The sequence below is a fragment of the Colobus angolensis genome, unplaced genomic scaffold, assembly GCF_000951035.1.
Source record: "Colobus angolensis palliatus isolate OR3802 unplaced genomic scaffold, Cang.pa_1.0 Scaffold42, whole genome shotgun sequence".
In the NCBI taxonomy this organism is placed as follows: domain Eukaryota; kingdom Metazoa; phylum Chordata; class Mammalia; order Primates; family Cercopithecidae; genus Colobus; species Colobus angolensis.
In genome coordinates this window covers 3,106,555-3,122,435 of record NW_012117599.1, presented here as the reverse complement: position 1 = coordinate 3,122,435, position 15,881 = coordinate 3,106,555, and the positions used below count along the sequence as shown (strand labels likewise).

Genomic DNA, 15,881 nt, shown 5'->3' with positions numbered 1-15,881 from the left:
ACAGGCGTGCATCCCCCTGCCCAGCTAGGTTTTTTTTTTTTTTTTTGTATGTTTAGTAAAGATGGGGGTTCACCATGTTGGCCAGGATGGTCTCGATTTCTTGACCTCGTGATCTGCCCACCTCGGCCTCCCAAAGGGCTGGGATCACAGGCATGAGCCACCACGCTCTGCCTTCATATTGATTTTTAACAGAATTCTCTATATATTCTTGATAATAATCCTTTTAAAGATATTACAATTATCTTGTCCTTGTCTGTGGTTTGTCTTTTCACCTCCCTAGCAATATAAACAGGCATGTTAAGTTCTGATATACTCAGAATTATTATCAATCTTTTCCTATATAGTTTATAATTTTATGTCTTCTTTAAGAAATCCTATACAGTCCCGAGGCCAGAGAGATACTTTCCTATATTTTCATTTAAAAGTTCTTCTAGGCCAGGTGCAGTAGCTCACGCCTGTAATCCCAACACTTTGAGAGGCTGAGGTGGGCGGATCATGAGGTCAGGAGATGGAGACCATCCTGGCTAACACGGTGAAACTCCATCTCTACTAAAAATGCAAAAAATTAGCCGGGCGAGGTGGCGGGCGCCTGTAGTCCCAGCTACTTGGGAGGCTGAGGCAGGAGAATGGCGTAAACCCGGAAGGCGGAGCTTGCAGTGAGCTGAGATCCGGCCACTGCACTCCAACCTGGGCGACAGAGCGAGACTCCGTCTCAAAAAAATAAAAAGAAAAAGGATTACCTTTTAGGAAGTTTATTTTGGAAATGTCAAGAATAAACCAGAAGGGTAACAAAATTAGAAGTGGAGAGAGCAGTTAGAAGAGGTTGTAACCATAATTTAGGCAAGAAATGCAAAGGATTCCCCCTGAGGCCTATGGAGTGTTGCAGTGAGACTTGTGGGTGGCCAGGGGGAGCTGTGGATACAGGGGAGGCACCATATTGAAGTAAAGAGATCCTGAAAGCAGGAAATAGAGAATCCCAAAGAACAGTTTCATTTTCTTTATAGTGTTTCCTCTCAGGCTCAACACTTCTCTGGCCTCTATGGGAGGATATGGAAAAGGGTAAAATATGCTTTCTGCTTGCCAAGAAGAAGGGAGCACTGGGTGGTTGGAGGACAGGAGAGACATTCTGTGGAATCCCTTTTCACTTTGAGCAATGTACTACCTGGTCACAGAACTAAATTTAATATAAAAATGGTTCCTATTTTAGAGAAATACAAGATGTTATTGGGGAGGCTTTACATCCACACCTAACAACACAAAGCTGCAAGGCAGTTTTAAGTGAATGACATAGACAGTAAGTACTGCACAAAAAGAGGGTAAAAATCGATGTGAATAAAATTCGTTTAAGTACATTGTACAAGCACCCTCCAAGTACATACTGTGTACACAACTATTATTGTTAGTACAATCATGGAAAACACGTATCAGGTTCCTACTGACACATTCGGAGTATCTGAATCTTGAAAGCCAATAAGGTAGTTTCGTATTTTGTTGACTGACACAGACTTGGCAAAGATCTTTCACGTTAGAGGCCACAAGGTGGCAATATTAGCTGAATTTCCACCAGTAATCATAATCGAGAGACGCTTATCTGATTTGAAAGGAGTATTAGTGAGACATAATTTATTGCAATTTGGTCATTTTATTTAGCCCGGGATTTCTGATAGGGACGTGCAATATTTATTAACAGGAGAGAAAGCAATCTTTTAAATAATCAATTACCAAAATGGCAACTCATTTTTTAGAATGAATTCACCAAACCATAATAAAATGTTTTTAAAAATAGCCTAATAATGATTACTTGGTCAATTATATTGTTTGTGGAGCTGAATTTCTTCCCCTCCTTATTTCCTTTTTTTTTGGAGATGGAGTCTAGCTCTGTCGCCCAGACTGGAGTGCAGTGGCGCGATCTTGGCTCACTGCAAGCTCCGCCTCCCGGGTTTACACCATTCTCCTGCCTCAGCCTCCCGAGTAGCTGGGACTACAGGCGCCCGCCATCTCGCCTGGCTAGTTTTTGTATTTTTTAGTAGAGACGGGGTTTCACCGTGTAGCTCAGGATGGTCTCGATCTCCTGACCTCGTGATCCACCCGTCTCGGCCTCCCAAAGTGCTGGGATTACAGGCTTGAGCCACCGCGCCTGGCCTCCTTATTTCCCTACTAGAAATCAGACCCTACTTCAGGTACTCTGCTCATTATAGAATTTTGAAAGTTTAAAAACTCTGGTTCTTATTGTATGCTCAATTTATACATGAATGCATATTTACAACTAGTGTTTATTGGCATAGGTTTGATAGTTTACTTCTGAGCAATTTCAGGAAAGTTACTAGACTGGCAGGGAAAGTTACTAGACTAGCAGGTAAAAGCTAATCATAGAACAGTTCATGATCAAGACAATTGAGGCTGGGGCTATGAATAAAAGGCAGGCACCAGACAGGAAATTATCAGAAGTTGACACTTAAAATATGCAAGTACTCACAAGCTCTGTAGCCAGCACAGCCCAGTAAATTGGTCAGGAACAAGGGAATACACCAATACGAAAGGTCAGAGACTCAGAAACCAGACCAGCAAGTAGTCAGTAAGCAGACATATGGGAAAAGCAGGCTGTGGAGGACTTTAAACAAAAGGAAATATAAGAACAAATTCAGCCGGGCGCGGTGGCTCAAGCCTGTAATCCCAGCACTTTGGGAGGCCGAGACGGGCGGATCACGAGGTCAGGAGATCGAGACCATCCTGAGCTACACGGTGAAACCCCGTCTCTACTAAAAAATACAAAAACTAGCCAGGCGAGATGGCGGGCGCCTGTAGTCCCAGCTACTCGGGAGGCTGAGGCGTAAACCCGGGAGGCGGAGCTTGTAGTGAGCCGAGATCCAGCCACTGTACTCCAGCCTGGGCGACAGAGCAAGACTCCGTCTCAAAAACAAACAAACAAACAAACAAATTCATTCAGGTCTTGAAGAAAAGAGTAACTGACTTAAATTTACTATTTACTAGTGTTCACTGAGTGTCACTCAGGAGCCAGGGCAGATCCTGATTGCACTGTCTTTGTTAATTACAGGATGACCTGTTTTCTAAACTGAGAGTATAGATGCATTTCCTCAGGGTTCTAGTATAAATGCTTCTCATGGCAAGTGAATTCCCAATGACTTGGAAAATAATGTTTAATTTTATCATATGTTGAACATTTTAAATGTTTTAAAGTAATAGCTAAAGTTTGCTTTCCAGGAGTCTGAGAACCGGCAAATGATGGAACAACTTCGAAAAGCCAATGAAGATGCTGAAAACTGGGAAAGTAAAGCCCGTCAATCAGAGGCAGATAACAATACCCTCAAACTGGAACTTATCACTGCCGAGGCAGAGGGTAACAGATTAAAAGAAAAAGTAGATTCCCTCAACAGAGAGGTTGAGCAAGTAAGTTTGGAAAAATATGCTTATAATACATCCTGCATTATATTTAAAAGAGTTTTGTTTGGCCTTCCATGAAATAAATGTATGAACAAACACTAATCAATATAAGAATGTTAACCATTCTCCTTATACTTTGATTCTTCTACAATCTCTTAACTACCCTACATCCAGAACAATCATTAGCATTTGTTAAAATTAGAAACTATTTCAAACATACAAAAAAAAGTGCAAAAAAGGTAACAAAACAGATAAACATATCCCCAGCTCCCACATGTAACATTTTGCCGTATTTGCTTCAAATGTCTTCTTGTTTAAAGAAATAAAACATTACAGATAAAACTTCTCTCATCCTTTTCCCTCCTACCTCCCTAATTGCTGGTGTGCATAACTTTCCTATCAGTTTGTCTAACTCCTTTGCATATGTTTATACTTTTTCTACAATCGTACACCCACAAATAATGTATAATGTTGTTTTGTAGGTTTTGGTTTTTATTTAAGTGATAACACACATAGTTGGAGATATTCAATTGCAACTTGCCCTCTTTGCTCAATATTATAATTTTGACACATCCATTTTGATATATATAGTGTACTGTTTTACTCAAACAGTTGCATATATTCATTGTATAAATATTTCCCTTTTAAAATTCATTCCCATATTGACGGAAATTTAATTTTTTTTTCACTTTTTTCTGTGATAAAACACTGCAAGAAACCTTTTACATTTCTCCTTGACTACATATTTCCTTGTATTTATGCCTGGAAGTGAATTTTAAAAAGCCATATGCCTGGAATAGATCCAAGATATGTGCAATTTCAACTCTTCTCTAAGTTTTTGTCAAATCTCTCTCTAAAGTGTCATTCTGCCATTAGAAATCATGAGTTATTTTCTCAAATACGAATCAATACTTGATATTGTCAGACAATTTTTTTCCATACTTTTTGTCTTGTGCTTCCTTGATTACAAGTAAAATTGAAGACCTTTTCATGTTTCTTAGCCATTTAGGATTCTTCCTCTATGAACGTTTTCTTGAATTTCTCTGGAATGAAATTTTGATAAACTTTGTCCATTTTTCTGCTGGGTAGCTTTTTTGGGTAACTTATCTTTTTCATATTGATTGATTGATTTTTTTTTTTTTTTGAGATGAGGCCTCGCTCTGTAACAGGGCTGGATCCGGTGGGATCTCGGCTCACTGCAAGCTCCGCCTCCCGGGTTCAAGTGATTCTCCTGCCTCAGCCTCTCGAGTAGCTGGGATTACAGGCGTGCATCCCCCTGCCCAGCTAGGTTTTTTTTTTTTTTTTTGTATGTTTAGTAAAGATGGGGGTTCACCATGTTGGCCAGGATGGTCTCGATTTCTTGACCTCGTGATCTGCCCACCTCGGCCTCCCAAAGGGCTGGGATCACAGGCATGAGCCACCACGCTCTGCCTTCATATTGATTTTTAACAGAATTCTCTATATATTCTTGATAATAATCCTTTTAAAGATATTACAATTATCTTGTCCTTGTCTGTGGTTTGTCTTTTCACCTCCCTAGCAATATAAACAGGCATGTTAAGTTCTGATATACTCAGAATTATTATCAATCTTTTCCTATATAGTTTATAATTTTATGTCTTCTTTAAGAAATCCTATACAGTCCCGAGGCCAGAGAGATACTTTCCTATATTTTCATTTAAAAGTTCTTCTAGGCCAGGTGCAGTAGCTCACGCCTGTAATCCCAACACTTTGAGAGGCTGAGGTGGGCGGATCATGAGGTCAGGAGATGGAGACCATCCTGGCTAACACGGTGAAACTCCATCTCTACTAAAAATGCAAAAAATTAGCCGGGCGAGGTGGCGGGCGCCTGTAGTCCCAGCTACTCAGGAGACTGAGGCAGGAGAATGGCGGGAAACCGGGAGGCAGAGGAGCTTGCAGTGAGCTGAGATCGCCCCACTCACTCCAGCCTGAGCAACAGAGCGAGACTCCGTCTCAAAAAAACAACAAAAAAGTTCTTGTAAATGTTTGAAAGTATGTGAAATTTTGACATTTACCTTTAGGACTTGAACCTATTTGAGATTGATTTTGTGTAGTTTGAAGTAGACATATAATTTTTATCTTTGTGAACAGGTATCCATTATCCTTTCTTCTCTGAAATATGTCAAGTCTACTTTGTCATAAAAAAAAGTTCCCATACATTCTGCTCCATTGGTCTGTTTATCCCCTTGTCAATAATACACTCTTGTAGCTACTATAATTTTATATTGAGTCTTGATATCTGGGAGCATTAATGTTCCCTCAAATTATTTTGACTGTACTTGGTCCTTATTAAACCGTCTCAAATGAATTTTAGAATCAATGTATCATATTTCATGATTTTATATCTTCTTTTGTGTGCATCGAAGACTGGAAATTTCTCTGTATTTTTTTGGGTGCAGACACCTGCAGCCCACAAGTTTTGAGGTAATGCTTTCATTGCCATTTGCTGTTTAATATCATCTAGTTTCATTATGACTTATTTTTAATTACTAAAGTTTGTTTGTTTGAGACAGAGTCTCACTCTGTTCCCAGGCTGGAGTGCAGTGGTATAATCATAGCTCACCGCAGCTTCCAGCCCCTAGGCACAAATGATCCACCTGTCTCAGCCTCCAAATGGCTAACACTACAAGTGTGAGCCACCACACCCAGCTAATTTTTAATTTTTTTTGTAGCAATGGAGTCTTACTGTATTGCCCAGGTTGGTCTTGATCTCCTGGCCTCAAGTGATCCTCCCACCTCAACCCCCCAAAGTGCTGGGATTGGAGGCATGAGCTACCATACTTGGCCTGAAGTTTTAAAAAACTTTCCAATGTACAGGGGACTTGAGGTTATTCGTCTATTTTTACTTTCTTGTGTCTAATATCTTATTGTCTAATGTTTCTAATATTGTGATCAGATAAAATGGCTTGTGATAATTCTTTGCTATCTGCTAGGAATTGCTTAGTGGCAGATTATGTTATCAATATTTGATAATATTCTACATGACCTTGAAAAGCATCTGTGCTCACTTCTTGGTGGATGCATATATATGTGTTATATATATTTCCATATTAGATTAGGCTTGTTAATAGTGTCAGTCAAATCTCATAAATCCTTACTGTATTTGTATTCTTGATCTCTCAATTACTGAAAGACATGTTAAGATCTTCTTCTGTAATTGTGGATTTGTTTATTTCTCTCTGAATGGTTTTCTCACAGTTCTGGAGACTGGAAGTCTAAGATAACAGTGCCGGAAGGTTTGGTTTCTTCTGGAGCCCCGCTCCTTGGTCTGCAAATGTCTGCCTTATTGCTACGTTCTCGCGTGGCCTTTCTTCTGTGCGTGCACATCCTTGGTGTCTCTGCCTATTTTTATAAGGACAGCAGTCATGTTGGGTTAGGATCCTGTCCTTATAACCCCATTTATTTACCCTTAATTACCTCTTTAAAGGCCCTGTCTCCAAAGAGAGTCACCCTGGGGGATTAGGTGCAACGTATGGATTTGGAGGGGACACAGTTTTGTCCATAACAGGTTGTGTCTAGTTTTTGGCCATGAGGAATATAATTTCTGTGAACATTGTGTTCAAGTCTGTGTGCGCATGTAAGTTTTCATTTTTCTTGGATAAATAACTAGGAGTGGAATTGCTGGATTATATGGTAAGTATGCTTAACTTTGTAAAAACCTGACAAATTGAATAAATAATATCTAGTATTTGGTAGTACAACAGGGTGACTATAGTCAATAGTAATTTATTGTACATTTAAAAATAACTAAAAGTATAATTGTATTATTTGTAACACAAAGGATAAATGCTGGAGGAGATGGAGACAAAAAACAAACAAGAAATCAAAGTGGTTGCATCACTTTACACTCCCGCTTGCACTGTGTGATGGTTCGCGTTGCTCTAAATCTTCTTCTCCCACACTTGGTATTGTTAATAGATGAATAAGATTGTCACATTAATATTTTAGTTTGCCTTTTCCTCATGACAAATGATGTTGAACAGCTTTTCACATGCTTATCAGTCGTGAATTTATCTTCTTTTGTGAAGTAGCTGTTCAAATCTATTGCCCATCTTTTTATTGGCATGTTTATCTTCTTGTTATTAAGTTGTAGTTATTTTTTGAACATTTTAGATTTTGGATATTTTCTCCCAGTCATTGGTTTGCCTTTCTGTTTTCTTAATAAAATCATTCTAAGAACAGAAGTTTTACATTTTTGATGAAGTCCAGTTTACCAATTTTCTTTTTATACTTTGTACTTCTATATCCTGATAAATCTTTGCATGCACCAAGGTACATAGACTTTCTTTTAGAAATTTTATGTTTTTAGATTTCATATTTAGATCTGTGCTACAATTGAATTAATACTTGTGTGTGATGTAAGGGAAGGGTCAAGGTTCATTTTTTCCCATACAGATATGAAGTTATCCAGCACCACTTATTGAAAAGACTTATTTCATCATTGAATTATCTACAAAATTTAACAAAAATCAAATGATCATATACGTGTGGATCTGTTTCTGTACTGTCTTCTGGGTATACATCTATCCTTAGCCAGTAACCCAGTGACTTGATTAATATATCTTTATGGTAGATCTTGAAATGAGTTAGTTAAGTCCTCCAAATATGTTCTTTTCCCCAAATGTTTGGCTACTATGGTTCCTCTGCGTTTCCACATAAATTTAGAATGATCGTATCATTTTCTACAGGAAAAAACCCTACTTGGGGTTTGATTAGCATTATTTTGAATATACAGATCAGTCTGGGAAGAGTTGAGATTTTAACAGTATTGAGTCTTCCAATCCATAAACATTGTGTATCCACTCATTTATTTATTTAGGTAGGTCTTTTATTTCTCTGAACAATGTTTTGTACTTTTCAGTGTACAGGTATTAAATATATTTTGTTAAATGTATCCCATATTATCTCATGAGTTTTTGTTATGGCTCTTACAGAGTATCTCATGAGTTTTTACAATGCCATTGTAAAAATGGTATTTTATTCTTGAATTTTATGTTCCAGGTTTTGATAGCCTATACACAAAAGTAGAATAGAATTTTGTGACCTTTTATTCTGTAACATTGCTTAAATTCAATGTTTTAGTCCTAGTAGGTTTTTGTAGATTTTAAAAGGATTTTCTACATATGCAATTATGACCTAAATATATAAAGATAGTTTTACTGCTTCTCTTTTACTCTTCTCAGAATGCCCTTTTCTTCTGCCTAGTACTTCAAACATCAGGATTGAATAAAAGTGGTGAGAGTGGATATTTTTTTGCCTCATATGTAGCCGTAAGGGACTCAGTGTTTCATCTTTGAATATGATATTAGCTGCAGGTTTTTTGTAGAAGCTTTTTTTTTACTTTTTTTGATATGGAGTCTCGCTCTGTCGCCCAAGCTGGAGTGCAGTGGCATGATCTCTGCTCACTACAGCCTCTGCCTCCTGGAATCAAGGGATTCTCCCACCTCAGCCTCCCGGTAGGTGGGAATACAGGGGTGTGCCACCATGCCTAGCTAATTTTTGCATTTTTTGTAGAAACAGGGTTTCACCATGTTGGCCAGGCTTGTAGAAGCATTTTGTCAAGTTGAAAACATTCCCTTTTCTTACAAGTTTCCTTAAAGTTGTGTCTGTGTGGGGTGTGTGTATGTGTGTATGTGTTTCCACCAAGACTGAGTCTTGCTCTGTCGCCCAGGCTGGAATGCAGTGGCACAATCTTGGCTCACTGCAACCTCTGCCTCCCAGGTTCAGGTAATTCTCCTGCCTCAGCCTCCTGAGTAGCTGGGATTACAGGCACCCTCCACTGTGCATGGCTAATTTTTTTTTGTATTTTGAATAGAGACGGGGTTTCGACATGTTGATCAGGCTGGTCTCAAACTCTGACCTCAGGTGATCTGCCCACGTTGGCCTCCCAAAGTTCTGGGATTACAGGCATGAGCCATCATGCCTGGCCTAAGTTTACTTAGAGTTTGTATCATGAATGGGTATAAAATTTTATCAGATGCTTTTTCTAAAGCTATTGAGATGGTCATATCACTTTTATTTTTTAGTTTGTTAAACTGGTTAATACATTGCTTTAAAAAATATATTCCTGGATAGTAGGTCATGGTGGTTTTGTTTTTTGTTGAGACAGGTTCTAGCTCTGTCACCCAGGCTGCACTCGTGGTGCAAAGTCATGATGTATTTTCAAAAATACATTATTAGATTGCATATATATATTTTTTGGTTTTTTGAGATGGGGTCTCACTCTGTCACCCAGGCTAGAGTGCACTGGTGTGATCTCAGCTCACTGCAACCTCCATCTCCTGGGTTCAAGCAACTCTCCTGCCTCAGCCTCCCGAGTAGCTGGGATTATAGGCGCCCGCCACTATGCCCAGCAATTTTTTTGTATTTTTAGTAGAGGCAGGGTTTCACCATGTTGGCCATGCTGGTCTCGAACTCCTGACCTCATGATTTGCCCGCCTCAGGCTCCCAAAGTGCTGGGAGTTACAGGTATAAGCCACCTCGCCCAAGAGGATTTCTGATTTCTTAAGTCATTTTGGTAATTTGTGTTTTGCTAGGATTTGCATATCTCATCTAAGTTGTCAAATTTGTAGGCAAATTTATTCTTACTTTGTAGTTACATTCCTTTTTGCATTCCTGTTATTGGTAATTTGTAGCATTTCTCTATTCTCTTCGTCAGTCTAGCCAGAAGTTGATCATTTATGTTTATCTTTCCAAAGAAGGAGTATTAATTTCACTGATTTTTCTCTATTAATGAACTAGTTTTCTATTTCATTGATTTCTTCTCTTTATTATTTCTTTCCTTCTAAATAATGTGTTTAATTTTCTCTTCCTATTTTAATGTAGGTGCTTAGGTCATTGGTTTTAGCCCGTTCTTCTTTTCCAAACATTTAAGGTATGTATTTTCCCCTCCACAGTGCTTTAGCTGTATTCTACATATTTTTGTATTGCTATTTTTGTGATAGCTTTATTGAGAATAATTAACATGCCATATAGTTTATCCACTTAAAGTATGTAATTTAATAGTGTTTAGATGTTCGTAGGGTTGTGCAGTGATCACCACAATCAATTTTAGAACATTTTCATCACTTCGAAAAGAATCACTGTAGCTTTTATCACCACCAAACCCTCCATTTCGGTCTTTGATGCATTTTTAGTTCGCTTTTTTTTCACATGGTGTGAAGTAAGCGTCCAAATTCATTCTTTTGCATGTGTCTATCCAGTTATCTTAGTAACATTTGTTGAAAAGACTATTTCTCCCCGCACCACCCCGCCCCACTCCCGAGTTTGAATGGTCTTGGCGCCTCTATCAAAAATCAATAGATCATAGACACATGGGCTTCTTCTAGACTCTTAATTCTATTTCATTGCTCTATATGTCTATCCTTATGTCAGTACCACACTGGCATAATTACTATTGCTTTGTAGTAGGTTTTGAAACAGAAAAGTGAAAGTCCTCCTGCTTTGTTTTCATTTTTTCAAGATTCTTTGGCTATTCTGAGTCTTTTGAATATTCATATAAATTTTAGTTTCAGCTTGTCAATTTCTACAAGGAAACCACCTGTGATTCTGATAGAGACCATGCTGAGCTGGTAGATCAATTTGGGGAATAGAGCTATCTTAATAATATTAAGTCTTCTGATCCATGACCATGAGGTGTGGTTTCATTTATTAGATCTTTAATTTCTTTCAACAATATTTTGTTGTTTTCAGAGTATAAGTTAGGTCTCATTGTGTTAATTTTATTCTTAAGTATTTTATTATTTTGAATGCATCTGTAAATGGAATTGTTTTATTTTTATTTTCAGATTCTCCATTGCAAGTGTATAAAAATACAATGATTTTTGTATATTGATCTTGTATCCTGCAACCTTGCTGAACTTATTTATTAAGTCTAAAAGTTTTTAGTGAATGCCTTAGGATTTTCTATATCTGTCGCCTGTGTTGGAGGATTTTCTCTATCTAAGATCATGTCATCTGTGAATAGAGATAGTTTTTACTTTTTCCTTTCCAATCTGGATGCCTTTTATTTTGTTTTCTTGCCTAATTACCCTGACTAGAACTTCTAGTACACTGTTGAATAGAAGGGGCCAGAAAGGGCATCCTTGTTCCTGATTTTAGGGGGAAAGCATTTCATCTTTTGCCATCAAGTATGATGTTAGCTGTTAGTTTTTTATAGATACCCTTTACGATATTGAAGAAATTTCCTTCTATTCCTACTTTGGAGAGTGTATTTATCAAAAAGGGTGTTGGATTTTGTCAAATGCTTTTTCTATATCTATTGAGATGATCATATAGTTTATTTTATAGATATGGTGTATTATATTAATTGACTTTCATATGCTAAGTGAACTTTGCATTTTTAGATAAATTTCACTTGGTCATGGTATATAATTATTTTTTGTGTTGCTAGATTTGGCTTTCTAGTTTTTTTGTGAAGGATATTTTGTATTTCTAGGAGTGTCTGTAATTTTCATTTCTTGTAATGTGTTGTCTGTTTTTAATATCAGAGTGGGACTGGCCTCATAGAATGAGTTAAAAAATGTTTCCTCCTCTTCCGTTTTTCAAAAGAATGTGTATGGAATTGGCACTGATTCTTTTAACGTTTGGTAAAATTTACCAGTAAAGCCATCTGATAGAGAAGTTTTATGGGGAGTTTTAAAATTACTTCTTTATGGGCAGTGTTAAATTTACTAATCAATTTCTTTGTTGTTATAGATCTATACAGATAGTCTACTTTTCATGAGACAGTTTTGCTAGTTTGTGCTTTCTAGGAATTTGTTCATTTCATCCAAGATATTTAATTTATTGGCATACAGTTGTTTATAGTATATTTTTATAATCTTTTTTACTTCAGTAAGGTCACATTACTACTAATGCAGTGTGTGAGGATTGCATTACTACATTATTTCGTTTCTGATTCTATTAATTGCATCTTTTTTTCTAGATCAATCTAGCTACAGACTTGTCAATTTAGTTGATCTTTTTAGAAACTAACTTGGTTACTTGGTTGTGTTGACTATTGTTATTTCCTTTTTTTTTTGAGACAAAGTCTTGCTCTGTCACCCAGGCTGGAGTGCAGTGGTGTGATCTCGGCTCACTGCAAGCTCCGCCTCCCAGGTTCGCACCATTCTCCTGCCTCAGCCTCTGAGTAGCTGGGAATACAGGCGCCCACCACCATGCCTGGCTAATTTTTTTGTATTTTTAGTAGAGACGAGGTTTCACCATATTAGCCAGGATGGTCTTGATCTCCTGACCTCGTAATTCGCCCTCCTTGGCCTCCCAAAGTGCTGGGATTACAGGCATGATCCACCGCACCTGGCCGACTATTGTTATTTTATTTCAGTAATTTCTTTTTTCTTTTCTTTTCTTTCTTTCTTTCTTTCTTTCCTTCCTTCCTTCCTTCCTTTCTTTCTTTTTTTTTTGTTAATTGGATACAGTGTCTTGCTCTGTTGCCCAGGCTGGAATGCAGTGGTGCAATCACAGCTCACTGCAGCCTTGACCTCCTGGGCTCAAGTGATCTTCCCACCTCAGCCTTCCAAAGTGTTGGGATTACAGGTGTGAGCTACTCTGCCTGGTTGTTTCATTAATTTCTTTCTCTCTCTCTCTCTCTTTCTGGCAGTAGGAACTCTGCCTGGCTTTATTCCCCCACCAGTTTTATTAAGGTATAATCTACCAAATAAAAAGTTGTATTTATTTACAGTGTACAATGTGATATTTTAATATATGTATACATTGTGAAATGATTAAATCAAACTAATTAACATATCCAGCACCTCATATGCTTGCCATTTTTTTTTTTTTTTTTGTGGTGAGAACATTTAAGATCTATCCTCTTAGTAATTTTCAAACATACGGTACATTGTTATTAACTATTGTCCCCGAAACTTATTCTTTCTGTCTAACCGAAACTTTCTCTCACCTCATCCTGCCCTATCAGCTCCAGGTAACCACCATTCTACTCTCTGCTTCTATGAGTTCACCTGCTTTACATTCCATGTGTAAGTGAGATCAGTGTTTGTCTTACTGTGCCCGGCTTATCTCACTTAGCATAATGAACCTCTAGGGTCATCCGTGTGGTCACAAATGGCAGGATTTCTGTATTTTTAAGGCTGAATAGTATTTCATTGTGTATCTATATACCACAAGTTTGCTATCCATTCAGCCACTGATGGACACTTAGGTTGATTCCATATCTTGGCTATTGTAAATAATGCAGTGCACATGGGAACGCAGATATCTCTTTGACATACTGACTTCATTTCCTTTGGATGTATAGCCAGAAGTGGGATTGCTGGGTTATATAGCAGTTCTGTTTTTAATTTTTAAAGACACTTTTGTGCTGTGTCCCATAATGGCTAAACTAATTTACATTCCCATCAGTGGTGTACAAGGGGTTCCTTTTCTCCATATCCTCACCAACATTTGTCTTTCATCTTTCTTGTAGTAGCCATTCCAATAGGTGTGAGGTGATTTTCTTTGCATTTCTCTAATAATCAGCAATGTTGCCCTAATGACTACCAATGTCGAGTGTTTTTTCACATACCTGTTGGCCAATTGTATGACTTCTTTTGAGAAATGTCTATTCAGGCTCTTTGCCCGTTTTTAAATTGGGTTATTTGTTTTCTTCCTACTGAGTTCCTTGTATATTTTGAATATTAAGCCCTTATCAGTCGTATGGTTTACAAATTTTCTTCCCGTTTTGTAGATTTTCTCTTCACACTTTTCTTTGTTGTGCAGAAGCTTTTTACTTTGATCCAGCCCCATTTCTCTATTTTCTCTTTTGAAGCCTATGCTTTTGGAGTTATATCCAAAACAGTCACTATGCTGGTCAATGTCAAGAAGCATTTCCTCTCCATTTTCTTCTAGCACTTTTACCGTTTCAGGTCTTACATTTAAGTCTTTAATCCATTATGAGTTGATTTTGTATATGGTGAAATAAAGGTCCAATCTCATTCTTCTCCACAGGCAGTGTTCTCAGTATCATTTGCAGAGATCGTCCTTTCTCCACTGCATGTTCTTGGCACCTTTGTCAAAGGTCAATTGACTGTAAATGAATGGATTTATTTCTCAGCTCTCTATTCTGTTCCATTGGTCTCTATGTCTGCTTTTTATGGCATTACCATTCTGTTTTGATTACTATTGTTTTGTAGTATATTTTGAAATCAGGTAGTGTGATGCCGCCACCTTTGTTCTTTTTGCTCAAGCTTGCGTTGTCTAAAGGGTGTATTGTGGTTCCATATGAATTTTAGGACTTTTTTTCTACTTCTGTAAAAATGCTCTTGGAATTTTGATAGGGATTGCATTGAATCTGTAGATTGCTTTGGGTAGTATGAACATTAACAATATCAATTCTTCTGATCTATAAACTTGAAATATCTTTCCATTTATTTGTGTCTTCAATTTCTTTTATCAACGTTTTATAGTTTTCAGTGAACAGATTTTTTTTATGCTATTATAAATGGGATTGTTTTATTGATTTTATTGATTTCAATTCTGCCAGTGTGTAGAAACATTACTGATCTTTATATGTTGTTGATTTTGTATCCTAAAATTTAGTGAATTTATTAGTTCTAACCTTTTTTTGTTGGAGCTTTTCACCACTGAGTATGATGTTAACTGTGGCCTTGTCATATATATTCTTTATTGTGTTGAGGTACATACCTTCTTTACCTGGTTTCTTTAGAGTTTTTTATGTTTATTATGAAAGGATGTTGAAGTTTGTTGAATGCATTTTCTACATGTGTTGAGATTATCATTTGATTTTTATCCTTCATTGTGTTAATGTGGCCTTTCACATGGATTGATGTGTATATGTTGAACTATCCTTGCATCTCAGGGATAAATCCTACTTGATTATAGTATATGGTCCTCTTAACTTGTTATCCAATTTTGTTTGCTAGTATTGTGTTTTGCAAATTTTTGAATCTGTATTTAGCAAGAATATTGACATGTAATTTCCTTGTAGAAAATGTGTAGAAAACATTGTCTTGCTCTGGTATCATGATAATACTGACCTCTAAAAATGAATTTGGATGTCTTCCCCTCTTTTCAATTTTTTGGAAGAATTTGAGGATAGGTGGTAATTCTTTAAATGCTTAGTAGAATTCACCCATGAAGCCATCTGGTCTTGAGCTTTTTTTTTGATGTGAGTTTTTTTAAAAAAAAATCTTAACTATCAGGAATACACTATTTATTTATTTAATCTTTGAGACAAGGTCTGGTTCTGTCCCCCAGGCTGGAGTGCTGTGGCACCATCGAGGCTCCCTGCAATCTCCATCTCTCAGGCACAAACCATTCCCCTACCTCAGCCTCCCAAGCAGCTGGGACTACAAGTGCACGCCACTATGCTCAGCTAATTTTTGTATTTTTGGTAGAGATGGGCATGTTGCCCAGGCTGGTCTTGAACTCCTCAGCTCAAGCGATCCACCTGCCTTGGCCTCCCAAAGTGCTGGGATTACAGGCATGAGCCACTGCAC

The 15,881-nt window shown here is 37.6% G+C and overlaps 1 protein-coding gene across 3 annotated transcripts in view; it reads left to right on the top strand.

Annotated features, from left to right (window-relative positions):
- Positions 1-15,881, top strand: part of TSGA10 (testis specific, 10) — a 174,466-nt gene that overhangs the window by 87,551 nt on the left and 71,034 nt on the right. For all 3 annotated transcript variants that reach the window (XM_011956551.1, XM_011956552.1, XM_011956553.1), the window contains one exon: positions 3,223-3,408. In XM_011956551.1, the coding sequence (XP_011811941.1) occupies positions 3,223-3,408 (186 nt within the window). The remainder of the gene's footprint in view (positions 1-3,222; positions 3,409-15,881) is intronic.